We start from the raw sequence: 27,625 nt of genomic DNA, 5'->3' as shown, positions 1-27,625 counted from the left end.
AGGCTCCTTGGATTCAGGGAACAGATCTCTTTTTGTTTACCAGTGACTTGCTTGGTACCTGCCACACACAAGGCACTTGATATTTGTGAATAAATGACTATTTATATGTGCAAAAAATAAAAAATAAATAGAACCACAGAGAAATGTAGCTGTCAAATGTTTGAAATAAAGTGTTTTTGAGGTTATAGAGGAATTGGATCACTCATACATACTGGTGGGAATGTAAAATGATAGAGCCACTCAGGAAAACAGTCTGGTGGTTTCTTATAAAATTAAAATAGGCATTTAAGGAGAATTGCACGCTTGAGCATTTATCTCAGAGAAACAATAACTTACATTTACACAAACATCTGTACATGAATGTTCGTAGCAGCCTTATTCATAATAGCCCACTGAGTATTTACATCTTATATTAAGACAATGCTTACAGATAATTTATGTAAACATATCTTGGCTGTTTACTTAAGCAGTAACTAAAATAGAGCCTTAATTTGTAAATATAGTCTTAATGCCATGCAACAAGGGCTTTTAGAGAGTGCTTGGCTAAATAAATTATAGCAAGCCCTGCAGTAAAATAGTATACAGGCATAGTAACTGATCATATAAATTCATATATACTAGAAACAAAGTTAATAATGTACTTCCAGAAAATATGTATCATATGATATTTTCCAGGTAGATAAAGGAGTAGGTCAAGCTATAGATACAGATGGCGATAAAAATACAGATTTGGATACAGATGTAGATGTATATATATAAGTATATGGATATATTGCCACAGGAGATAAAATTTTAACAATATCATTGCTTGGGAGCTGTAAGTTTATGGATTTATGAGTTCCATGTCAAGTTTATCTTTTTTCGTAACTTATAATGTTTTTTTACATGGAACATAGACTTTTAATAAAACACATATTTAAAAAAGAAACATGGACAACATACTATTTTAGAGAGGAAGTATCAACTAAACAGCACACTGGGAAGGAGCTGTGGTTGGAGAAAGTGTCACAGAGGAGATGAGATGAGAAGTGGATACAGATGAAGGGTGTATACTGAGGTGGAGCAGGGGCATGGAGAGTGTGGCATGACCTGGAAAAGATGAAACATTAATAGCCTGGTAAGTCTGATGTTCAGATCACTTGGAAGTGACATGTGCAGTGTTGCAGGAAAGGAGGTCAGGAGTCAGGTCATTAAAGGCCTTGTATGCCTCACTGAGGAAGGGATCACCGAAGAACATGATCTGACATTGAGATTGGAGGGAGCCCCCTCCTGAGCATCCCCCTAGCACAGGAGAGACCAGTCTCAGTCCCCTCAGTTTCCTCAGGGATTGTTCTGCAAATACAAAACAAATAATTCAGTTACATTCATCTACATTCTCATGTTACAGACATGCATATATAAATAATGTAAATGATATAAATATGTAATACAATAAATATAAATAATAGGAATATAAATAATATGAATAACTGCAAAATGTAGGAATCTCTGATTCTAAGAATGTCATTATCCAGAATGAAGGACATTAAAGAATAGAGTTTTGCATATGATTGTCGAGAGACATCACAAGACCTCTCAGAGCTTGAGGAACTTAGTGAGGAATAGATGAAGTGAGATCAGTGCTCTGGCCTGAGATTTTGTTCAGCTATTTCTACCATGCTAGAGTCATTAAGGATATATGATCTCTGAAAATCAATGCATCCTGTCCCAGGGTCTTTGTGGGAGCAGACTTGCTCAGTACAACAAGGCTCTGTGCTCAGGTTGTTTTGATGATGAAGGAGTAAGTCCTGAAACCTCCCTGATGAACTTGCTCCAGAGACAGAACTCATTGAGCTGTCTCCCACCAACCACTTCATAAGATGGCTAAGGAGTCTGAAAACTCAGTTCCTAAACCAAAGTGATTTCTGCCTTGTAAACAACACATGAACCACCTGCTCCCGGATTTGCTTGGTCTTGATCCCATAAATGATGGGATTGAGCATAGGTGGGGCAAGCATGCAAACATTAGCCAACAAGATGTGGGTATGAGGTGGAATGTGGCGTCCAAAACGTTGAGTAAGGATTGTGAAGATTCCAGGCCCATAAAAGAGGATGATAATGCAGACATGGGAGCCACAAGTGTTGAGAGCTTTATGGCGAGCATCTCGAGAAGGGATGCAGAAGACAGCACGGAGAATTATCACATAGGAAACAAAAATTAGCACAACATCTAAAACTACTGTTAACATTAGGATGGAAAATCCGTACCAGATGTTAGCATAAATGTCATTACAAGCATATTTGGCCAAACCAATGTGTTCACAGTAGGTATGTGGAATAATATTATTTTGGCAGAAGGTCAATCTTTTCAAAAGAAATATTATGGGGAAAATTGTACCATAACTTCTCAGGAGGATGGTCACACCGATTTTCCCAATCAGTGCACCTGTAAGAATAGTGGTGTATCTCAGTGGGTAGCATATGGCAATGTAGCGGTCAAAGGCCATCACCAGCAAGATCGCTGACTCAGAGATGAAGGTTGTATGGATGAAGAAGAGCTGGGTAATGCAGCGATCCAAGGAGATCTCCCCAGCATGGAACCAGAAGATGGCCAAGGCCTGTGGTACTGTGCAGGTGGAGAGGACAATGTCTGCTCCAGCCAGCATGCAGAGGAAGAGGTACATGGGTTCATGGAGGCTGCGCTTCATGAGGATAATGCAGATGAGCAGGCTGTTCCCAAGCAGGGCGATGATGTAGGAAATGAAGAAGGGAATGGAAATCCACAAATGCTGGTCTTCTAGCCCAGGGATACCCAGTAAGTGGAAGACTGTGTGGCTAACAGCAGTGTAGTTTAAGGCAGTCATACCTAGGTAGATCTTTCAGGGCTTCACCTCCTAGTCACATAGAAGAAAACACATATTCCTTTTAATATATTCTTTTTAAATTTAAATTTTATTTTTTTGTTTATTTTCATTATTTTTTGTGTATATATATTTTTATTTTATTTTATTTATAAATTTATTTTTTATTGGTGTTCAATTTGCCAACATATAGAATAACACCCAGTGCTCATCCCATCAAGTGCCCCCCTCAGTGCCCATCACACAGTAACCCCCACCCCCCGCCTACCTCCCTTTCCACCACCCTTAGTTCGTTTCCCAGAGTTAGGAGTCTCTCATGTTCTGTCTCCCTTTCTGATATTTCCCACTCATTTTTTCTCCTTTCTCCTTTATTCCCTTTCACTATTTTTTTATATTCCCCAAGTGAATGAGACCATATAATGTTTGTACTTCTCCAATTGACTTATTTCACTCAACATAATACCCTCCAGTTCCATCCACATCGAAGCAAATGGTGGGTATTTGTTGTTTCTAATGGCTGAGTAATATTCCATTGTATACATAAACCACATCTTCTTTATCCAGTCATCTTTCGATGGACACCGAGGCTCCTTCCACAGTTTGGCTATTGTGGACATTGCTGCTAGAAACATCGGGGTGCAGGTGTTCCGGCGTTTCACTGGATCTGTATCTTTGGGGTAAATCCCCAGGAGTGCAATTGCTGGGTCGTAGGGCAGATCTATTTTTCACTCTTTGAGGAACCTCCACACAGTTTTCCAGAGTGGCTGCACCAGTTCACATTCCCACCAACAGTGCAGGAGCATTCCCCTTTCTCCACATCCTCTCCAACATTTGTTGTTTCCTGCCTTGTTAATTTTCCCCATTCTCACTGGTGTGAGGTGGTATCTCATTGTGGTTTTGATTTGTATTTCCTTGATGGCCAGTGATGTGGAGCATTTTCTCATGTGCTTGTTGCCATGTCTATGCCTTCCTCTGTGAAATTTCTGTTCATGTCTTTTGCCCATTTCATGATTGGATTGTTTCTTTGCTGTTGAGTTTAATAAGTTCTTTGTAGATCTTGGAAACTAGCCGTTTATCTGATACGTCATTTGCAAATATCTTCTCCCATTCTGTAGGTTGTCTTTTAGTTTTGTTGACTGTATCCTTTGCTGTGCAAAAGCTTCTTATCTTGATGACGTCCCAATAGTTCATTTTTGCTTTTGTTTCTCTTGCCTTCATGGATGTATCTTGCAAGAAGTTTCTGTGGTCAAGTTCAAAAAGGTAGTTTCCTGTGTTCTCCTCTTGGATTTTGATCATTCTTGTTTCACATTTAGATCTTTCATCCGTTTTGAGTTTATCTTTGTGTATGGTGTAAGAGATTGTTTTAGTTTCATTCTTCTGCATGTGGATGTCCAATTTTCCCAACACCATTTATTGAAGAGACTGTCCTTTTTTCCAGTGGATAGTCTTTCCTGCTTTGTCAAATATTAGTGAACCATAGAGTTGAGGGGCCATTTCTGGATTCTCTATTCTTTTCCATTGATCTATATGTCTTTTTAAATTGTGCCAGTACCCCCTGTCTTGGCAATCACCGCTTTGTAGTACAACCTGAAATCTGGTATTTGTGATGCCCCTGGCTCTAGTTTTCTTTTTTAATATTCCTCTGGCTATTTGGGGTCTTTTTCTGATTCCACACAAATCTTAAGATTATTTGTTCCAACTCTCTGAAGAAAGTCCATGATATTTTGATAGGGACCTTTTAATATATTGTTAAGAGGATTTATATTAATATATTAACATTCTTTGTGAAGTCACCTGAGCTATTGGCATAAATCACACTTTCCATCTTCTCTGAACATACAAATAGGAAATTTGCAAAGATGAAGAATATGGTCTGAGCCCTAATGAGTGACAGCCAATTATACTTATCTCCTTTTTCAACTAATCTAAGAGTTATTAGTATGTATTTCACTTTCAAACAGAGGATTATGACTATAGAGAAAATCATTATGCATGCCCTGGGAGGCTGTAACAAGATGATATTTGAACTTGACGTTGACATTGACTAGTTTATCATAAAGACTGAAGAGAGAAGAGAGGCAGTATAATAAAAGGTGAATATACTGATCACTGCACAGTATGTTCATAAAATATTTCCACCCTAGGGTGACAGGTGCATAAGGAGTGCTTGAGAGGCAGGGAGGGGCGCACAGGCAATTAAGAGCCTTTATCACAACTTCACACATGGGGCAGCCATCACATGTCTTGAAGCTATTAATTTAGAATGATCACCTATGAGGGTTTATTACAATAGTAATTGATTGAAGAGACTAGATGTTATAAGGTACATTTTGTTCCATGAATAGAATGGATCTGAACATAACACACTCACAGATGAATTAAATTAATATTTGCTAAGCATTGGTTTATGCCAGGGATTGCAGTATGCACACTGCATATGGAGTTTTGTATACTCTTCATGTAGGAAGCAGACATCCACTCTAGGAAGTGGATATTATCTGCATTTCACCCATAAAGAAAGACTCAGAGAATATGAATCATTTCCCAAATTTCCCAATCAATAATTGATGGAAATGAGTTTGAAATTTGACTTCACCACATTCAATTTGCTCACTTTTGAATATGATCAAGAGAATTTTAAGAGATACTAGTCAGGGCTTATGTGTTTCAATATTCACACCTTGGGGAGCTAAGCTTAGAAATAACTGAGGGGTACCTGAGTGGCTCAATTGGTTGAGTCTGACTCTTGGTTTCAGCTCAGGTCTTGGTCTCAGGGTGGTGAGACCAGACTGTGTTGGACTCCTAGCTCTGTTGGGAGTCTGCTTGAGGATTCTCTCCTTCTGCCTCTCCTCTTGCCTGTTCTTGCACATGTTCATTCTCTCTCTCTCTCTCTCTCTCTGTCTCTCTCTCTCTCAAATGAATAAATATATCTTAAAAAATGATTGAAGGTGGAAAAAGAAAGGTATTATTTCTGGGAAGAGGGTGCAATATTCTGAAAGAAACTAACATATAATTTTACTATTTGCTTCCTAGCATACTTTCCTTTATTTATAACTTAATCATCCAACATACTTATTTGGAGCTATTTTTCATGTATCTGTCCTAACTAGACTAATGGACTGGAGAGAATGATGAGTGTAGAAACAGATGGGTTCAGTAAAATATTCCAGGTATAATGGGCTCAGAGGGTACCCCCTGAGAAGACAGCTACGTCTAATCCTGTTTTCACCAGAATGAAGAAGAAATGGAGCTAATAATAAAATACCTTCTTTATGGAGTTTAAGGAGATATTAGATGAAGGAGTACCTTAAAATATCTAGCTCAGGAAATAAGATAAATCTTACATTTGCTAACATTATTTCTTCCAGTCCAGCCCCCTCTCTTGGTGGCTGGATATTTTTTTCTTTCTTGGGAGGAAAATTTGGTTCCTAGTTCTCACACCCACAAAGATGCCCTGGCTCCTTACCCAGAGTCCCCTCCAACATCTGGTTTGGGGTAGGTGATTAGTTTGATGCCACTCTTATGGCTCCTTTCGTGGCTTTCCAGGAGGGGTCCATAGTTGAAGTAAATGCATTTTCTGTTTTCTCTAGTTTAATTATTTAGGGCATCTGCCATTTGATAGGATTCTTAATTTGCCACTCTTCAGGAGCTTCCATCTGGCCCATGCATCCTCAGCTTCCCTCCCAGACCTCACTTTCCACATCTGCTAGAACCAATCAGACTTGTGTGACTAATTTTTACCACTCTTTGTCCACATGTATCAACAGACTTTAAAGGTCCTGTCACCTCTGGCCTGTCAAGAACACTAGCCCAGTCCTTACTTTGACCTGGAAATCTCCCAACCCACAGATATCTAATTCACTCACCAGTTTTAGGCTGAGTGTCCAGGAACAGATGATGAGACTGTAATAAAATTCAGCTTTGTGGGTCAGGAGTTGGGCTGTTTGTCCTCTTTTGTGGAATCCTGGAGGGAGCACTTATACTGGAGCTCCAGGGATAGAGCCAGTTTCCACCAGCCTCGCCTTCTTCCCAAATGGGCTGGGTCTCTAAAACCACTGGGATGAGCACTGGGTGTTATACTATATGTTGGCAAATTGAACTCCAGTAAAAAAAAATTAAAAAAAATTAAAACCATTTACCATCTCCCTCCCTTCCTTCTGATCCTCTTCTCTCTTCTTTTCTCAAGATGCTCTGATAGGAAAGTCTTTTCCACCTAATATAGCCTTGCTAGAGGCCTATTTTAATGAATGTTAACTCATTTTCAACAGGAATATAAATACTTCTAATATGTACCAATAATTTATAAGCTTGTGTTTTTAATGAAAATGAGCCTGTGGAAGTTTTCATAAGTTTCACACACAAACAATGGAATATTACTCATCTATAAAAAAAATAAGATCCTGTCTTATACAAATGTAGCTACAGCGGTCAAAGGGTAAATACAGTTTACTAATTAACCATAAGATTTATCAATAGAATTGTCTAAATGAAGAGAGAGGAAAAGAATAGAAAAAATAAGAGATCCTCAGGTATTGCTGGAAAAATGCCAAAATTTATTTATTTATTTTATTTATTTATTTATTTTTAAGTCTGATGTTTTAGGATTTTGTAAATTTATTTTTTATTGGTGTTCACTTTCCCAGCATATAGAATAACACCCAGTGCTCTTCCCGTCAAGTGCCCGCCTCAGTGCCCGTTACCCAGTCACTCCCACCCCCCACCCACCTCCCCTTCCACCACCCCTAGTTCATTTCCCAGAGTTAGGAGTCTTTCATATTCTGTCTCCCTTTCTGATATTTCCCACTCATTTTTCTCCTTTCCCCTTTATTCCCTTTCACTATTTTTTATATTCCCCAAATGAATGAGACCATATAATGTTTGTCCTTCTCCAGTTGACTTATTTCACTCAGCGTAATACCCTCCAGTTCCATTCACATCGAAGCAAATGGTGGGTATTTGTCATTTCTAATGGCTGAGTAATATTCCACTGTATACATAGACCACATCTTCTTTATCCATTCATCTTTCGATGGACACCGAGGCTCCTTCCACAGTTTGGCTATTGTGGACATTGCTGCTATAAACATCGGGGTGCAGGTGTCCTGGCATTTCATTGCATCTGTATCTTTGGGGTAAATCCCCAACAGGCAATTGCTGGGTCATAGGGTCTATTTTTAACTCTTTGAGGAACCTCCACACAGTTTTCCAGAGTAAGCCTCTACTCTCATGAAAGCCACTTCTTTCATGAGGATTATTTTCAGTTGTTGTACCATGACTTAAAGTTATACAGGAATAAAAGGAGGAGGGGATTTTCCTACTACAGAAATAAAATGCAGAGATGAGGAGAGTAGAACTTAGAGGGGGAGATGACTATATTTACACATACTCACTATGTGCTCAGTTTTGAGTCAGACACTGAGTGAATGAAGAGATGCTGATGGTTGTTTGTGAACCTTACTATATCTTGGATCCCTGAACTTCCCACTACCTGAGTTCTGCACCAAGCTCCTGTCCTGAGAGTGGAGATGAGGATGTCAAATTTAATACACACAGAGGGCATGGAAGTAGGGAAACTCAGTATATGAGGAAAAGTTTGTATTATAATAGTTACTGTTGCATGTTGTTCTGAGTTACTTGCTTTTTCTTTTACAATGCTTATGTATTTCTATAATCAAACATTTATAATCATGATAAAAACAAATTAAGAAAATAACATGCAGAAAAGTGACTATAAATGATCAATCTTTGTGATAGCCTATTTTATGTTAAACATCAAATGGCTTTTGTGGATCCAGTCAGCCAAAGGAAATAGTGCTTCCATAACAATTATAATTCATATGTTGCTACAAACAGTCCTGCCTGTCATATATATTCCTTTAATTAAAGATTCTAAAATACAAATTTTATCATGGCACTGGATAAATTAAACTTTGAATTTTGTCCTAATTATGAAGAAATATTTTCTAGGAGGAGATGCCTCTTACCAGATGCTCATTTAAAAAAATGGAGAGTGTTGATTACAGTGAATGTAATGTTTGTTTCTTGAAAGAGAGGTACAGGGATTTCTTGGAAATATTGTTGAGAGTGAGAGTGTCTGAATATGGAAAGCCACACAGATGTACACAGAAAATTTGAGGATAGAGATCAAATAACAGGGAAGGTGCCAGAGGACCAGGTGTCAAGAGAAAAAGGTGCTAGGAAGTAAGCATAATGACTTGGCCCATATGGGACTGTCATTTTGTTGGAATCAGAACCCAAAGGCATTGGGTCTTCAAATAAAAGTGACCTCCTGAGTTTCACAAAGATAATCACTCTGTAGTCTAATCTGCGACTCACTAAATTTTCTCCAGTTACTGATTCCATTTCTGCTTTGAAAAACTTGGTCCGAAGCTGATGACTGATTTTTGTCATATGTGAGGTGAGATTCTAGGAGTAGGGGAGAGTAGAGTTAGATACTAGAAGTCCTTATAGACCCAACATAATGGAACTTATTTGGAATTTTGGAATGTCAGGATCTTTGGAGTCTTTTGAACAGATTGTAGAGGAAACCAATGGCCAGCACTTGGGCCGATAGGGCAGAAATAGATGGTAGATTCTCAAAGGACTTTTTAAGTCTTGTTTGGATTCAAGAACCTGAGTCCTCAAAGGAAACCCTAGCTTTGGCCACTTATCTTAAACCTTGTCTCTTACCTGGTCTTCCTTTCTCCTACTGTTCTATTTTCCTTTCCTTCTGTGCTATGCTTTAGGTACATTGATAAAAGGATATGCCCAATCTAACAAGGAATCCTAAGGTTGTTAGAGATGCTTTATAGATAAGAAAGCCATTTTTGATTAATGAGATATGTTTTCTAATATTTAGAAAATTGTGACTTAGGGGAGATGGATCATGAAGGCAAAGCACTGCTACCTTTGGCAGATTCTAAGAAATTTCAGGGGAGAAGGACAGGGAAAGCACTCAGCAGTACAAAGCAGGGTGCTTTGCCTGGGGCAGGCTCAGAGAATCTTCTTCTGGAAGGAGACATGAGATTCTAATTTTCTTGGAAGCCTAAGTTTTATCATTGGCAACAGAAACGGCCAGTTGTTTCCCTTAAAGTGCTTAGGCTCACTGTTTTTAGGGAATGTCTGCCCCAAACCTGAGTCTGAATAACCACAGTTGTCTGTCAGTTATTCTTTCAAGTAAAAATAATGTCCTGTTAAAAAGGGGGCTAGTTCAAAACTCATGAATTAAATAGTGATTTAATTAAAATGCTTACCCTCAAGACCACCTTTATACTTTGCCATGTAGCAGCGCTTTTTGTACACTTCGCATTTTGTCACACAGATTAAAAACATCTAAAAGACGTGTAAAAAAAAAAGAAGGAAACATGAGGAAGAGCATTTAAGATAATTTGGAATTGGACTCGTAGCTGTTCCAAAGGCCATTCTGCAACCCCTTGCCTTTTCTCTGTGGCTCTAAACAAAATAAATCCCCTTAGTGGTTCCTTTTTTTTTTTTTTCAGTATTAAAGATAGGGCCTTTATTTATTTATTTTTTTTAATTTTATAAATTAATTTTTATTGGTGTTCAATTTACCAACATACAGAATAACACCCAGTGCTCATCCCGTTAAGTGTACCCCTCAGTGCCCGTCACCCATTCACCCCCACCCCCCGCCCTCCTCCCCCTCCACCACCCCTAGTTCATTTCCCAGAGTTAGAAGTCTTTATGTTCTGTCTCCCTTTCTGATATTTCCCACACATTTCTTCTCCCTTCCCTTATATTCCCTTTCACTATTATTCATATTCCCCAAATGAATGAGAACATACACTGTTTGTCCTTCTCCGGTTACTGTGGCCAAGTTCAAAAAGGGTGTTGCCTGAGTTCTCCTCTGGGATTTTGATGGAATCTTGTCTCACATTTAGATCTTTCATCTATTTTGAGTTTATCTTTGTGTATGGTGCAAGAGAGTGGTCCAGTTTCATTCTTCTGCATGTGGATGTCCAATTTTCCCAGCACCATTTATTGAAGAGACTGTCTTTCTTCCAGTGGATCGTCTTTCCTCCTTTATCGTATATTAGTTGAGCATAAAGTTCAGGGTCCACTTCTGGGTTCTCTGTTCTGTTCCATTGATCTATATGTCTGTTTTTGTGCCAGTACCACACTGTCTTGATGAACACAGCTTTGTAGTACAACCTGAAATCTGGCATTGTGATGCCCCCAGATATGGTTTTCTTTTTTTAAAATTCCCCTGGCTGTTTGGGGTCTTTTCTGATTCCACACAAATCTTAAAATAATTTGTTCTAAGTCTCTGAAGAAAGTCCATGGTATTTTGATAGGGATTGCATTATACGTGTAAATTGCCCTGGGTAACATTGACATTTTCACAATATTAATTCTGCCAATCCATGAGCATGGAATATTTTTCCATCTCTTTGTGTCTTCCTCAATTTCTTTCAGAAGTGTTCTATAGTTTTTAGGGTATATTTTGAGAACCATTTGAATGGTAAATGGTTCTCCAACCTTTTATTTTCAGGTTGTAGGTGTCCTTCTGTCTAAAATGAGTCTCTTGTAGACAGCAAATAGATGGGTCCTGCTTTTTTATCCAGTCTGAAACTCTGCGCCTTTTGATGGGGTCATTAAGCCCATTCACGTTCAGAGTTACTATGACAGATAGAGTTTAGTGTCATCATGATATCTATTTAGTCCTTGTTTTTGTGGATTGTTCCACTGAACTTCTTCTTAAAGGGGAGTTTTAAGAGTCCCCCTTAAAATTTCTTGCAGAGCTGGTTTGGAGGTCACATATTCTTTCAGTTCCTGCCTGTCTTGGAAGCTCTTTATCTCTCCTTCCATTTTGAATGAGAGCCTTGCTGGATAAAGTATTCTTGGTTGCATGTTCTTCTCATTTAGGACCCTGAATATATCCTGCCAGCCCTTTCTGGCCTGCCAGGTCTCTGTGGAGAGGTCTGCTGTTACCCTAATATTCCTCCCCATGAAAGTCAGGGACTTCTTGTCTCTTGCTGCTTTAAGGATCTTCTCTTTATCTTTGGAATTTGCAAGCTTCACTATTAGATGTCGAGGTGTTGAACGGTTTTTATTGATTTTAGGGGGGATCTCTCTATTTCCTGGATCTGAATGCCTGTTTCCCTTCCCAGATTGGGAAAGTTTTCAGCTAGGATTTGTTCAAATACATATTCTGGCCCTCTGTCCCTTTCGGCGCCCTCGGGAACCCCAATTAAACGTAGGTTTTTCTTCCTTAGACTGTCATTTATTTGCCTTAATCTGTCTTCATGGTCCCTTAATTGATTGTCTCTTTTTTCCTCAGTTTCCCTCTTTGCCATTAACTTGTCTTCTATGTCACTCACTCGTTCTTCCACCTCGTTAACCCTCGTCGTTAGGACTTCTAGTTTGGATTGCATCTCATTCAATTGATTTTTAATTTCTGCCTGATTGGATCTAAATTCTGCAGTCATGAAGTCTCGTGAGTCCTTAATGCTTTTTTCTAGAGCCACCAGTAGCTGTATAATGGTGCTTCTGAATTGGCTTTCTGACATTGAAGTGTAATCCAGATTTTGTAACTCTGTGGGAGAGAGGGCTGTTTCTGATTCTTTCTTTTGAGGTGAGGTTTTCCTTCTAGTCATTTTGCTCAGTGCAGAGTGGCCAAAAACAAGTTGTATTGGAACACGGGGGAGTATCACTGGTCCGTCCAGCTGGTCTTCTGGGGGAGGGGCCTGCTGTGCTGATTTTCAGGTGTTAGCACTTGGGGGAGCTGCTCTGCCCCTGCCTGCTGCAGGGCTCAGCGGGGGTTGTTTACCCCGTGGGCCCCAGGAGGAACAGCAGCAGTTGCTATGGCAACTCTGGAAGCCTGGATTCAGCCTCCGCAGGAACTACGGGGCTCGGGCTCTCGGTTCTCCGTCCGCAGGGCCTGGAGGCTCCGGGGCGGGGCCGCTGATCTGCTCAGCTCGGGCAGGAGCGTCCTCGCTGTCCTGGGCCCTCCCGGCCTCTGCCTGTCCCGGGGAGGCCGGATCCTGGGCTGTGTCCCGGCGCCCTGTGCTCCGGGGCCTGCGCTGTGGGATTCGCGCTCCCGCCCCGCAGCTCCCTCCCTGGAGCCGCCGCCCGAGCCCCTCCGAGCTGCTCCGGTCGGTCCCGCCGTGCGCGCTGCAGCCCTTAGGGAGCTCGGCGCACTCTCCCGGGGCGCAGGTGTCTGTTAGTGTCCCCGGGAGCCCGAGGGCATCCCCGCCCTCCTGGGTCCTGCTCCAACTCCCTGCGAGCCCCTTTCCGCCGCCCGGGAAGGTTGGTGCAGCTCCTGCTCCTCCGGGACGGGGCTCTCCTGTCCTGGGGACACTCGCCCCGGCCTCAGCCCGGCTCCTCGCGGGGCCCCTCCCCCTCGGAGGCCTTTTGTTCCTTTATTTCTTTTTCCCCGTCTTCCTACCTTGATAGAAGCGCGAACTCTTCTCACTGTAGCTTCCAGCTGGTCTCTCTTTACATCTCAGGCCGAATTCGTAAATTTTCAGGATGGTTTGAAGGTTATCTAGGTAATTTGGTGGGGACAGGCGATTTGGGGACCCTGCAATTCCGCCATCTTGCCCCTCCCCCAGTGGTTCCTTTTCTCAAAGATTTCATCAGCTTCTGAAAGAACTTCTCTGTCCCAACTTCTTTTTTTTTTAAATTTATTTATGATAGACACACACACACACACACACACACACACACACGCAGAGGGAGAAGCAGGCTCCATGCACCGGGAGCCCGACGTGGGATTCGATCCCGGGTCTCCAGGATCGCGCCCTGAGCCAAAGGCAGGCGCCAAACCGCTGCACCACCCAGGGATCCCTCTGTCCCAACTTCTTATTGTGTTTGATCTCCAGCTCTGTTCTTTGTCATTAGGTCTATGCAGTTTTTTGGTATATTTTTTATTAGATTTCGATTTGCCAACATATAGTATAACACCCAGTGCTCATCCCGTCAAATGCTCCCCTCAGTGCCTGTCACCCAGTCACCCCATCCCCCCACCCACCTCCCCTTCCATTACCCCTTGTTCATTTCCCAGAGTTAGGAGTCTCTCATGTTCTGTCACCCTCTCTGATATTTCCCACTCATTTTCTATGCAGTTCTAATTGTTTTGGGTATCACTTTTCTATTTCCCCTAGGAATATGGAAAATGGCATTTCTTGGAAAGTGTATTTTCTTACAGCGTTTGTATGACCATGCAATTTGCAGAAGGCAATTGTCTATTGCAGGCAACCTCTCCATCAGACTGTCTTTGCCTCCTCAAATGCCAGCTTCCTTAGACTCTTCTCTCAGGACAGAGCTTCATCAGTTCAGTTGAGCCAATCTGTGTTCTCTGGGAGGGTAAATCTGGTATCCAAGGAGAAGGGGAATATTTTAGCTTCAGAAATTAAAATGAGGGGAGAAAGAGAGAATGAGGGAGAGAGAGAGGAGAACTTTCAGTTATGACTTACAAATTTATTTTAGGTGAAGAATTGGGTACTTTATTAAGATAACTTGTTTTTAATTTTATTTTTGTGAATATTATACATACACTTAGTTTAAAACCTCGAAAAGTTCTCTGAGTCTTTACAATAAACTAGTTTCCTTATCCCATCTCACCTCTGTTGCTCCTCAGAAAATCACTTTAACACATAACTATTTATCATTTACCTCCATATATTAACAATATATGTATATATATTTCTTGACCCCTATTTTAAAATTTTTATGTCATCTACTGACTTTTGTATATGGAAGATGGGCATTTAGCTTTCCTACATGTAATCCCTGCCCCCCAGCCAAATGCCTACATACATATTCAGGCTCACGTTAATCTCCCTTTCTTGACTTTTATTAAGAGGTATATCATGATTTTTAAGATTATACTTAATCACAATAATGTAAACATAAATACATAACTGAATTATACATGGCATATGGTCACATTTCTTGTACAAAAATATTTTATTCCCAGGAGTAAATGTCTGTTTTTTGGTTTGCTTAATTTTTACCTGGCTTACTTTCCACTAGGAATATAAATTACATTTCAAAATAAGTTTTTCCTTTTTCCCTTTGAGACCTTTTTTAGGTGTTTCTATCCCCTTGATTCAATCCAGACTCATGATACTCCAGGAATCCCCATAGTGGCTGAACTTCACCATTATTTGAGGGTGTCCCTCATTTTCTCATAGCCTATGCTCTCCCTGGCATTGTGGCACTTTGTTTTAGCAACTATTTGGAGCCCATGTTTCTCTATTTTTGGTTGATTCCTTCACTTTGAAGATGCTTTTCCTCCAGTAGCTTCCTGTGAAAGGAGGTTAGTCTTTTGAGATCTTTGAAAATTTTAAAGAGCTTTTTACTCTTACAAATTTTGTATTTACTTTGGTGTAAAGTTCTGGAATGGAGTAATTTGGCAGGAAGTCTCTCCTTAAATAAATCTCATACCTACACATAGCACCTTGATTCACTTTTTGGTGCTTCATTCTTTTTTTTTTTTTTGGTGCTTCATTCTTAAATAAAAATGAATTAGAAGTTCTGGGTATATGTTTATGTAAGCTAGCACTCAGGCATAAATAAACAGAAGTTCATGGAGTTTCATTTTAAATTAAAGTATGTAATCTTTAATTTTATCCTCTGCTCTTAGCATACTATCCCTACCCCAGCCATGTCTAGAGTCTTTAGTTTTAACTCCGTCAGAAAATAATCCTCCAGTTTTCTGCTGGGGACAGAAAGTGGTACCTGGATAGACAGGTTGGGAAAGAGGACCCAGAAGTTTAGCTTCTTTCAGATTTTCCACCAGTGGTGTTCTTTAAAAAGCCTATCCTTATCCCTATTAAGAAAAGTTCCTGATATCTCTAATTTTTGAGACTACCTGGGTTCTGCAGTGAAAGTTATCTTGATTTTTGTTTTCTACTCAAACCTATCAGTTTTATCCATTTGCTTAGTCATCTAACTGATTTCAAAATGTCCCTTCTGCTATCTCTTCTGTTTTGTACATTTATGATGATTTTTACTGATGTTTTGATAGGGTTTTAGGAAGAAACAGTGGTAAATATAGGCATTTAATTAGATATATTTAATCAGAAAACTCAAAACAGTTGTGTATAATCAGTATTTCTCTTTATCTCTATTAGGTGAAATTAAAGTCCACAGTGGCCTGCCTCAGATATGGCTAGCTTCAATCACACTGGTGTTAACCATGTAGTCTTCTACCTGCTGGGCATTCCAGGCCGAGAAGACCTACACATATGGATTTCCATTCCCTTCCTCATCTCCTATATCTTTGCCCTCCTTGGAAATGGTTTGCTTATCTTCATTATCCTCATCAAGAGCAGCCTCCATGAACCTATGTATCTTTTTCTCTGCATGCTGGCTGGAGTTGACATTGTCTTTGCCACAACCACAGAACCCAAGGCATTGGCCATTTTCTGGTGTAATAGTAGGAAGATCTCTCTTAATAGCTGCATTGCCCAGCTCTACTTCCAGCATTCCTCCTTTATTACTGAGTCAGGCATCTTGCTGATTATGGCATTTGACCGCTACATTGCAATATGTTACCCACTAAGGTACACCATGATACTCACTCACTCTCTGATAGGGAAAATTGGTGTGGCTGTTTTCTTGAGAGCACATTGTACAATTTTTCCTATGATATTCCTATTGAAGAGGCTGACTTTTTGCAGAAATAACATCCTACCACATACATTCTGTGAACACATTGGCTTGGCCAAGTATGCCTGTGATGATATCCGAGTAAACATCTGGTATGGATTTTTTGTCCTAATGTCAACAGTGATCCTAGATATTGTCCTCATTTTTGTTTCCTATGCTCTGATTCTCCATGCTGTCTTCCTTTTCCCTTCACGAGATGCTCGCCACAAAGCTCTCAACACCTGCGGTTCCCATGTGTGTGTCATCATTCTTTTTTATGGGCCTGGGATCTTCTCGGTTCTCACTCAGCGCTTTGGCCATCACATCCCGCTACATGTCCACATCCTGTTGGCCAATGTCAGCATGCTTGCTCCACCTATGCTGAACCCTATCATTTATGGGGTCAAAACAAAACAGATACGAGACCAAGTGATTTATGTGTTGTTTCCAAAGCAGAAATGACGGTGAGGATGGCAGAGACTGGTTTCTCAGAAACTTTGATCCTTTGTGAGATGTGCTTTTGCAGGAGTGAGCCAGAGAACAAGAAATGAGTCCCTAGCAAAAATGGCTCATTGAGTTATGGGCCCCTGGAGCACTTGCCTGAGACTGTGAGACTTGCACCTCAGTCAATCTGAAAACAGGGCCTGTGGGTTGACTGAGATACTTACAGCTCATTATTTGGAGAAGGGACAGGTTTCCCTTTAGTTGTAATGTCTAACTCTGTAATTTTCAACTCAACTTTGGGAATACACAATATAGTATTAAGTCTCATTTATATGAAATGAGAGTTTTCTGTCTTGAGCTATGTCATACCCTGAGACTCTTACCATGTGCCTGAGCACCTATGTAAAACCTTCATTTCTTCATATGCTTTCTCAAATTATGGGCATTGAGAGGACTTAAGGGAACTGTACTCCTGGCTTTTGACATTTTGGGATCTGTTTCTCAAAAATCATTCCCCTCAAAGTGGTACAGAGTAAATTTAGACTTCCTTTCCATCAACAGTTTCCATATTACTTTCATGCAATCTGTGCTTCAGTCTCAAGAAATTAGCTCTAATTTCTCCATGTTCAGTTGTGTTGCCTTGGTACATGTTCCCTAAGTGATTTACTTGCCTGGAATGATCTCTTCTGTGCAGGACATTTAATTAATTAATTAATTAATTAATATTTTTAAAATTGGAGATCAATTTGCCAACATATAGCATAACACCCAGTGCTCATCCAGTCAAGTGCCCCCCTCAGTGCCCATCACCCAGTCACCCCAAGCCCTACCCACCTCCCTTTCTACTACCCCTTGTTTTTTTTTTCTCTAGGAAGTTCAACCTTTAATTATATTTTTTAAAAATTCAGAATTGGACAAAATAAAAAGGTTCTCAAACAGGCTCCTCAGAGATATTCTGCAAGCAGTCAGTCTTAGGAAAAGGCAGTTGATCCAGTTCTTTAAAAACAGGCAAATGATGATAGATAGTGTGCAACTACCACTCAAGATAATAGGCCAAGATTCTCCTCTAAATCTTTCTCCATTTTCTATCCACTCAGTTAAAACAATTCTTCCTGCTTTCCACGGAACTCATCTAGCTCTTCACCCAGAATGACCCCTCTCACCTCTTTTTTTCTTCTATACTTTTTATACTAATTATAATCATTGTTAGGTCAGAACATAGCCAAACAGGTTCCATGGCTCCCTGTCTTTCTGACTGCTGGATATGCCATCCATCACTGAAGCTCATGGTAAATCCCTCTGGGAAAAGTGGATTTCATCCAATGAAAGAATCACCAAAGCTGGAATTTCCAACTTATATGTGAGTTCCCACATAGGACACTTTTGTTGTTCGGGCACAGTACTTGGAGGATTTACAATTTACTCCAAATATTAGAAAACTGTTCCAATGGCTGGAAAATGCACAAATCAGAAAGCCTGTATAACACGACTTTCACTTTTGGTAATTGGTCATATATTACTGTTGATACAATGTATGTCCTACATGGAATATGGGAGTCCATCAAATCCTATTGGCATGAATAGTGATGGACAGTCACATTGCCCTAGGTTTCTTAACGGGTAGATGTAGCGCCATGAGTGTCATTGTTAGCACCTTCTGTCCTGGGACCAATAAAATCACGAGGGCAGAACAGGATGTGAGGTGCATTGTGAAAAACCTGTCTGGCTTTCAGGTTGATTCTCATGGCTTTCTTTTTTTTTTCTTTTTTATAAATTTATAATTTTTTAAATAAATTTATTTTATATTGGTGTTCAATTTACCAACATATAGAATAACACCCAGTGCTTATCCCATCAAGTGCCCCCCTCAGTGCCTGTCACTCAGTCACCCCTCACCCCCCTACCACCTCCTTTTCTACCACCCTTAGTTCGTTTCCCAGAGTTAGGTGTCTCTCATGTTCTGTCACCCTCACTGATATTTTCACTCATTTACTCTCCTTTCCCTTTATTCCCTTTCACTAATTTTTATATTCCCCAAATGAATGAGACCATATACTGTTTGTCCTTTTCCGATTGACTCATTTCACTCAGCATAATACCCTCCAGGTCCCTCCACATCAAAGCGAATGGTGGATATTTGTTGTTTCTAATGGCTGAGTAATATTCCATCATATACATAACCACATCTTTATCCATTCATCTTTTGATGGACACAGAGGCTCCTTCCACAGTTTGGCTATTGTGGACATGGCTGCTAGAAACATGGGGGTGCAGGTGTCCCGACATTTCACTACGTGTGTATCTTTGGGCTAAATCCCCAGCAGTGCAATTGCTGGGTCGTAGGGCAGGTCTATTTTTCACTCTTTGAGGAACCTCCACACAGTTTTCAAGAGTGGCTGCACCAGTTCAAATTCTCATCAACAGTGCAAGAGGGTTCCCTTTTCTCCACATCCTCTCCAACATTTGTTGTTTCCTGCCTTGTTAATTTTCCCCATTCTCACTGGTGTGAGGTGGTATCTCATTGTGGTTTTGATTTGTATTTCCCTGATGGCCAGTGATGCAGAGCATTTTCTCATGTGCATGTTGGCCATGTCTGTGTCTTCCTCTGTGAGATTTCTCTTCATGTCTTTTGCCTATTTCATGATTGGATTGTTTGTTTCTTTGCTGTTGAGTTGAATAAGTTCTTTATAGATTTTGGAAACTAGCCCTTTATCTGATACGTCATTTGCAAATATCTTCTCCCATTCTGTAGGTTGTCTTTGAGTTTTGTTGACTGTATCCTTTGCTGTGCAAAAACTTCTTATCTTGATGAAGTCCCAATAGTTCATTTTGCCTTTTTTTCTTTTGCCTTCATGGATGTATCTTGCAAGAAGTTACTGTGGCCAAGTTCAAAAAGGGTGTTGCCTGTGTTCTCCTCTAGGATTATGATGGAATCTTGTCTCACATTTAGATCTTTCATCCATTTTGAGTTTCTCTTTGTGTATGGTGCAAGAGAGTGGTCTAGTTTCATTCTTCTGCATGTGGATGTCCAATTTTTGCAGCACCATTTATTGAAGAGAGTGTCTTTTTTCCAGTGGATACTCTTTCCTCCTTTATCGAATATTAGTTGACCATAAAGTTGAGGGTCCACTTCTGGATTCTCTCTTTTGTTCCATTGATCTATGTGTCTGCTTTTGTGCCAGTACCACACTGTCTTGATGACCACAGCTTTGTAGTACAACCTGAAATCTGGCATTGTGATGCCCCCAGCTATGGTTTTATTTTTTTTTTAAATTTTCCTGGCTAGGGATCCCTGGGTGGCGCAGCGGTTTGGCACCTGCCTTTGGCCCAGGGCGCGATCCTGGAGACCCAGGATCGAATCCCACATCGGGCTACCGGTGCATGGAGCCTGCTTCTCCCTCTGCCTATGTCTCTGCCTCTCTCTCTTTCTCTCTCTGTGACTATCATAAATAAAAAAAAATAAAAAAAATAAAATTTTCCTGGCTATTCGGGGTCTTTTCTGATTCCACAGAAATCTTAAAATAATTTGTTCCAACTCTCTGAAGAAAGAAGAAGCTCAGTGAGGATATATAACTTTCCTAAGGTATTAATATTTATTGAAAGTATTTTCTCAGGTTGTTTAAATTATACATTTTGTAATTTTATTTGGTTGGTTTGATTGGCTTTTGTTTTACCTAAAGAAAGCATATAAAATATTTTCAAATCCATCATTCTTTTTCTTTATGGGTCTTCCTGTTTTATTTTCTTCAACCTATGATTTGATGATTATTCTTATTTCTTCTAGTTTTTTATGGTATACTTTTTCATATTTAATCAAAGGAAAGAAAACCAACTCCAATGTCCTATAATAAGAAAACTGGAGTATATTTGTCAAGTTTTAGTATATTTTTCAGTTTTTATGATTGTCCTTCTACATATATGATAATTTTTTTCTGTAACGTATGTCACTCATAAAAAGTGGTTCAAATTTAATATTTTATGAGTTAAATAACAGGTAAAATAAGCTAACTGTACTGTTTAAGCCTTCTACATATATGCCAATTAAAAAGGGATTCAACAATTATTGAGGAAAAGATTTAAATTCCTTACAGCGATTATTTGCCTGTTTCTTGTAATTATTATATTTTTTTCTCTGCAACAGCTGATCTCTGAGACACAACCTTGAGATCTTTAGTACTGTTCAATGGGTTATGATTATAGCTGCATAAGTTTTCTACTGGTTTTCTTCCAGTGAACAATTTATATCATTTACTGCCAAGCATTTTGTGTTCATGATTTAGGTTGGTGTCCTTTAAACCATGTAAAATTGGATTTCTTGTTTCTTTTCTTTTCTTTTTTTAATAAATTAATTTTTATTGGTGTTCAATTTACCAACATACAGAATAACACCCAGTGCTCATCCCGTCAAGTGTCCCCCTCAGTGCCCGTCACCCATTCATCCCCACCCCCCGCCCTCCTCCCCTTCCACCACCCCTAGTTCGTTTCTATAATATCTGATAATCTTTGAATCTTAACTGCTAAGTATGGTCCAGATATAGTTTATTTCAGATTTTTAAAAATTGTTTTAAAGGTGGAATTTAGTGATCAGTTGCATATAACACTCAGCGCTCATTACATCAAGTGCCCTCCTTAATGCCCATCACCCAATTATCCTTTCCCCCTACCCTCCTCCCCTCTAGCAACCCTCAGTTTGTTTCCTAGAGTTCAGCATCTCTTAGTTATATATCTTATGAGTTTAAGATAATGTTTAATGTTTTTAAAAGATGATTTTTGTGTCTATTCTGCAAAGTGTTTAGACTGTCCTTTTTTGTCTCTATTTCTATCTCTAAGTTTCTAACGATCTTTTGAGCTCTATTTAACAAGTTATTGGGGATCCCTGGGTGGCGCAGCGGTTTGGCGCCTGCCTTTGGCCCAGGGCGCGATCCTGGAGACCGAGGATCGAATCCCATATCGGGCTCTCGGTGCATGGAGCCTGCTTCTCCCTCTGCCTATGTCTCTGCCTCTCTCTCCCTCTCTGTGACTATCATAAATAAATAAATTAAAAAAAACAAGTTATTTAACCAATCCATTGAGGTTTTTTAAAAACAGATTTTTATCTATTTGAAAGAGGGAAGGAGAGAGAAAAAGCAAGTGAGCACAAGCAGGGGAAGTGGAAGAGGCAGAGGGAGAACCAGACTCCCCACTGAGCAGGGAGCCTGATCCCAATACCCTGAGACCATAACCTAAGCTTAAGGCAGATACTTAACCAACTTGAGCCACCTGGGTGCCCCCACTGATTTTCTTTTTCTTTTCAAATTTCAGGAGTTGCATTAAAAAATAAGTATTTTTTAGAGCAGTTTTAGGTTTATAGAAAAATTGAAAGTCAAGAGTGCCCATATACATACTTCTCTCCTCAGTTACTTAGAGAGTTTCTCCTATTATTGGCATCCTGCATTTGTGTGGTACATTTGTTACAATTAATAACCAATACTGATACATTATTAATAAAAGCTCATAGTTTAATTTAGCATATATTCTTCATATTGTACAATTCTAATGGGTTTTGACAAATGTATGACATATATCCACTGTTATAGTATCATACAGTTTTTTTAATGCCCTAAAAGTATCTATGCATCCCCTATTTGTCCTTCTCTTGCTCTCCTTGAACTCCTGAAAACAACTGATATTTTTTATAAATTTATTTTATATTGGTGCTCAATTTGCCAACATATAGAATAACACCCAGTGCTCATCCCTTCAAGTGCCCACCTCAATGCCCGCCACCCAGTCACCCCCACCCCCCGCCCACCTCTCCTTCCACCACCCCTAGTTCGTTTCCCAGAGTTAGGAGTCTTTCATGTTTTGTCTCCCTTTCTGATATTTCCCACTCATTTTTTCTCCTTTCCCCTTTATTCCCTTTCACTATTTTTTATATTCCCCAAATGAATGAGACCACATGTTTGTCCTTCTCCGATTGACTTATTTCACTCAACATAATATTTTTTTTAACTATCTCCATAGTTTTGCCTTTTCCAGAATGTCATAAGGTTGGAATAATACACTGTGTAACCTTTACGTTCTGCCTTCTTTCACTTAGTGTTATGTACTTAAGGTTCCTTCATTTTTGGGGGAGTCTTGATAGGTTATTTCTTTTTATTGCTGAGTAACATCCCATTGTATGGATGTACTAGAGTTTATTAATTCACCTGTTCAGAGATATTTGGGTTGCTTCCAAGTTTTGGCAACTATGAATAAAAACGCTTCTATAAAGCTTCTATAACAGCTGTATGCAAGTTTTTGTCTGGACATAAGTTTTCAACTCCTTTGGGTAAATAATGAGTGCGATTACTGGATCATACGGTATGCTTAGCTTTGTAATGAACTGCCAAACTCTTTTCCAGAGTGGCTGTACCATTTTGCATTCCCACCAGCAGTGAATGAATCTTGATCCTCAACAGCATTTGATGTTGTCAGTGTGTTTAATTTTAGCCATTCTAGTAGGGGCATAGTGGTATGTCGTTGTTTTAATATCAATTTTAATTTAATTAATTAATTAATTAATTAATTTAATGATTATTGGCTTTAATTTCTTAGAAACTATTCTGAATCTTTTAGCTTTTCTGCATTTCCAAAATATGCTATAATGAGCATACATTGTTTATTTTTTACTTTTAAGTTATAAATTATCTTTATTTTTAATGACACAAAGTATGTATGTTTTCATTATTTTTTAAACATTTATTTATTTATTTTTAATAATAAACTTTTTTATTGGTGTTCAATTTGCCAACATGCAGAATAACACCCAGTGCTCATCCTGTCAAGTGCCCCCCTAAGTGCCCACCACCCAGTCACCCCCACCCCCGCCCTCTTCCCCTTCCACTACCCCTAGTTCGTTTCCCAGAGTTAGGAGTCTTCATGTTCTGTCTCCCTTTCTGATATTTCCTACCCATTTCTTCTCCCTTCCCCTCCATTCCCTTTCACTATTATTTATATTCCCCAAATGAATGAGACCATATAATGTTTGTCCTTCTCCGATTGACTTATTTCACTCAGCATAATACCCTCCAGTTCCATGAACTTTAATTTTTTATTTTTAAATGTTACTTACAGCATAATTAACATACAGTGTTATACTAGTTTCAGGTGTACCATATAGTGATTCAACAATTCTATACATTACTCACTTGACAGATGTACTCTTAGTCCCTTTCACAATTTACCCATCCTCACATTCACCTCTCCTCTGGTGACTATCAGTTTGTTCTATATAATTTATGTTTTCATTGTTAAAAATCAAAACAATAGGTAGAAAAAGCAAAGAACAAAGTTGTTTGTAAGGAATTCTAGTAGATTCCTCTGGGCTACATTCTGTGTTTCAGTTTCATCGTCCACTTAGTGATTCTCTCTACAGTGCTATCCATTCTCCTAATCAGTACATCTATACTTTTTAATCTTAAAAATCAATATGCTGAATTCCAAGATCTTTGGTTGATTGTTTTAAAAAGATATGTTATGTACTAATTTCTGAGTATGTTAGTTTTACTTATTACTAAATTCTTGTCTGGTGATCTTCAACTGTTTTTCTCAGTTGTAAGCTATTTGTTTTTTCAGTTTATTTATTTTTTTTTTATAAATTAATTTTTATTGGTGTTCAATTTACCAACATACAGAATAACACCCAGTGCTCATCCCATCAAGTGTCCCCCTCAGTGCCCGTCACCCATTCACCCCCACCCCCCGCCCTCCTCCCCCTCCACCACCCCTAGTTCATTTCCCAGAGTTAGGAGCCTTTATGTTCTGTCTCCCTTTCTGATATTTCTCACACATTTCTTCTCCCTTCCCTTATATTCCCTTTCGCTATTATTCCTATTCCCCAAATGAATGAGAACATACACTGTTTGTCCTTCTCCGGTTACTGTGGCCAAGTTCAAAAAGGGTGTTGCCTGAGTTCTTCTCTGGGATTTTGATGGAATCTTGTCTCACATTTAGATCTTTCATCTATTTTGAGTTTATCTTTGTGTATGGTGCAAGAGAGTGGTCCAGTTTCATTCTTCTGCATGTGGATGTCCAATTTTCCCAGCACCATTTATTGAAGAGACTGTCTTTCTTCTAGTGGATCGTCTTTCCTCCTTTATCGTATATTAGTTGAGCATAAAGTTCAGGGTCCACTTCTGGGTTCTCTGTTCTGTTCCATTGATCTATATGTCTGTTTTTGTGCCAGTACCACACTGTCTTGATGAACACAGCTTTGTAGTACAACCTGAAATCTGGCATTGTGATGCCCCCAGATATGGTTTTCTTTTTTTAAAATTCCCCTGGCTGTTTGGGGTCTTTTCTGATTCCACACGAATCTTAAAATAATTTGTTCTAAGTCTCTGAAGAAAGTCCATGGTACTCTGCGCCTTTTGATGGGGTCATTAAGCCCATTCACGTTCAGAGTTACTATTGACAGATATGAGTTTAGTGTCATCATGATATCTATTTAGTCCTTGTTTTTGTGGATTGTTCCACTGACCTTCTTCTTAAAGGGGAGTTTTAAGAGTCCCCCTTAAAATTTCTTGCAGAGCTGGTTTGGAGGTCACATATTCTTTCAGTTCCTGCCTGTCTTGGAAGCTCTTTATCTCTCCTTCCATTTTGAATGAGAGCCTTGCTGGATAAAGTATTCTTGGTTGCATGTTCTTCTCATTTAGGACCCTGAATATATCCTGCCAGCCCTTTCTGGCCTGCCAGGTCTCTGTGGAGAGGTCTGCTGTTACCCTAATATTCCTCCCCATGAAAGTCAGGGACTTCTTGTCTCTTGCTGCTTTAAGGATCTTCTCTTTATCTTTGGAATTTGCAAGCTTCACTATTAGATGTCGAGGTGTTGAACGGTTTTTATTGATTTTAGGGGGGATCTCTCTATTTCCTGGATCTGAATGCCTGTTTCCCTTCCCAGATTGGGAAAGTTTTCAGCTAGGATTTGTTCAAATACATATTCTGGCCCTCTGTCCCTTTCGGCGCCCTCGGGAACCCCAATTAAACGTAGGTTTTTCTTCCTTAGAGTGTCATTTATTTGCCTTAATCTGTCTTCGTGGTTCTTTAATTGTTTATCTCTTTTTTCCTCAGTTTCCCTCTTTGCCATTAACTTGTCTTCTATGTCACTCACTCGTTCTTCCACCTCGTTAACCCTCGTCGTTAGGACTTCTAGTTTGGATTGCATCTCATTCAATTGATTTTTAATTTCTGCCTGATTGGATCTAAATTCTGCAGTCATGAAGTCTCGTGAGGCCTTAATGCTTTTTTCTAGAGCCACCAGTAGCTGTAGAATAGTGCTTCTGAATTGGCTTTCTGACATTGAAGTGTAATCCAGATTTTGTAACTCTGTGGGAGAGAGGGCTGTTTCTGATTCTTTCTTTTGAAGTGAGGTTTTCCTTCTAGTCATTTTGCTCAGTGCAGAGTGGCCAAAAACAAGTTGTATTGGAACACGGGGGAGTATCACTGGTCCCTCTAGCTGGTCTTCTGGGGGAGGGGCCTGCTGTGCTGATTTTCAGGTGTTAGCACTTGGGGGAGCTGCTCTGCCCCTGCCTGCTGCCAGGCTCAGCGGGGGTTGTTTACCCCGCCAGGCCTCAGGAGGAACAGCAGCAGTTGCTATGGCAACTCTGGAAGCCTGGATTCAGCCTCCGCAGGAACTACGGGGCTTGGGGCTCTCGGTCTCTCCGTCCGCAGGGCCTGGAGGCTCCGGGGCGGGGCCGCTGATCTGCTCAGCTCGGGGCAGGAGCGTCCTCGCTGTCCTGGGCCCTCCCGGCCTCTGCCTGACCCGGGGGAGGCCGGATCCTGGGCTGTGTCCCGGCGCCCTGTGCTCCGGGGCCTGCGCTGTGGGATTCGCGCTCCCGCCCCGCAGCCCCCTCCGCGGAGCCGCCGCCCGAGCCCCTCCGAGCTGCTCCGGTCGGTCCCGCCGTGCGCGCTGCAGCCCTTAGGGAGCTCGGAGCACTCTCCTGCGCTCGCAGGTGTCTGTTAGTGTCCCAGGGAGCCCGAGGGCATCCCCGCCCTCCTGGGTCCTGCTCCAACTCCCTGCGAGCCCCTTTCCGCCCGCCCGGGAAGGTTGGTGCAGCTCCTGCTCCTCCGGGACGGGGCTCTCCTGTCCTGGGGACACTCGCCCCGGCCTCAGCCCGGCTCCTCGCGGGGCCCCTCCCCCTTGGAGGCCTTTTGTTTCTTTATTTCTTTTCCCCCCGTCTTCCTACCTTGATAGAAGTGCGAACTTTTCTCACTGTAGCATTCCAGCTGGTCTCTCTTTACATCTCAGGCCGAATTCGTAAATTTTCAGGATGGTTTGAAGGTTATCTAGGTAATTTGGTGGGGACAGGTGATTTGGGGACCCTGCTCTTCCGCCATCTTGCCCCTCCCCGTTTTTTCAGTTTAATATCTTAATTTCAAGTTGTTAATATTTAACATTTGGTGATTCATGTTTATGTTTGGGGATTTCCAGCTGGCTTGTCTCAGAGTGCCTGTCTGTTAATTGCAATATTTATCCAACAAAATGAGACAGATGTTGACACACACCCAACCATGGTTGATGCATTGTCTTGGTCATCTAGACTTTGGGGATTTCCTTTGTCCAGGTGTTTTCCCAGCTACCAGAGTAATTTCCTGCCTTTTCCCCAAGTATAATGGGATTTTCCTGTCTTGTACTTCTTTTGCCTCTTCTTGCTCCAATGTTAGAGGTGAAGCCCAAGGTAGGGATATAAAAAGGTCAGCCATGC

General features: G+C 40.4%; 2 protein-coding genes across 2 annotated transcripts; one reads left to right on the top strand and one right to left on the bottom strand.

Moving 5' to 3' along the window:
• Positions 1-1,880: 1,880 nt before the first annotated feature.
• LOC129506577 (olfactory receptor 52B4-like) lies at positions 1,881-2,843 on the bottom strand. The gene has a single exon (XM_055320351.1). The coding sequence runs from the start codon at positions 2,841-2,843 to the stop codon at positions 1,881-1,883; it is 963 nt and encodes a 320-aa protein (XP_055176326.1).
• Positions 2,844-15,974: 13,131 nt separating this feature from the next.
• LOC129506533 (olfactory receptor 52B4-like) lies at positions 15,975-16,919 on the top strand. The gene has a single exon (XM_055320298.1). It carries the CDS (start codon positions 15,975-15,977, stop codon positions 16,917-16,919), a length of 945 nt encoding a protein of 314 aa, XP_055176273.1.
• The last annotated feature ends 10,706 nt before the right edge of the window (positions 16,920-27,625 follow it).

This window comes from Nyctereutes procyonoides, unplaced genomic scaffold (genome assembly GCF_905146905.1).
Source record: "Nyctereutes procyonoides isolate TBG_1078 unplaced genomic scaffold, NYPRO_anot_genome, whole genome shotgun sequence".
In the NCBI taxonomy this organism is placed as follows: Eukaryota; Metazoa; Chordata; class Mammalia; order Carnivora; family Canidae; genus Nyctereutes; species Nyctereutes procyonoides.
Note: the sequence above shows the minus strand (reverse complement) of the source record. Positions and strands in the feature narration are given on the sequence as shown.

Coding starts and splice junctions, on each gene's coding strand:
- LOC129506577 (XM_055320351.1), bottom strand. CDS start 2,843: ATGACTGCCTTAAACTACACTGCTGTTAGCCACACAGTCTTCCACTTA.
- LOC129506533 (XM_055320298.1), top strand. CDS start 15,975: ATGGCTAGCTTCAATCACACTGGTGTTAACCATGTAGTCTTCTACCTG.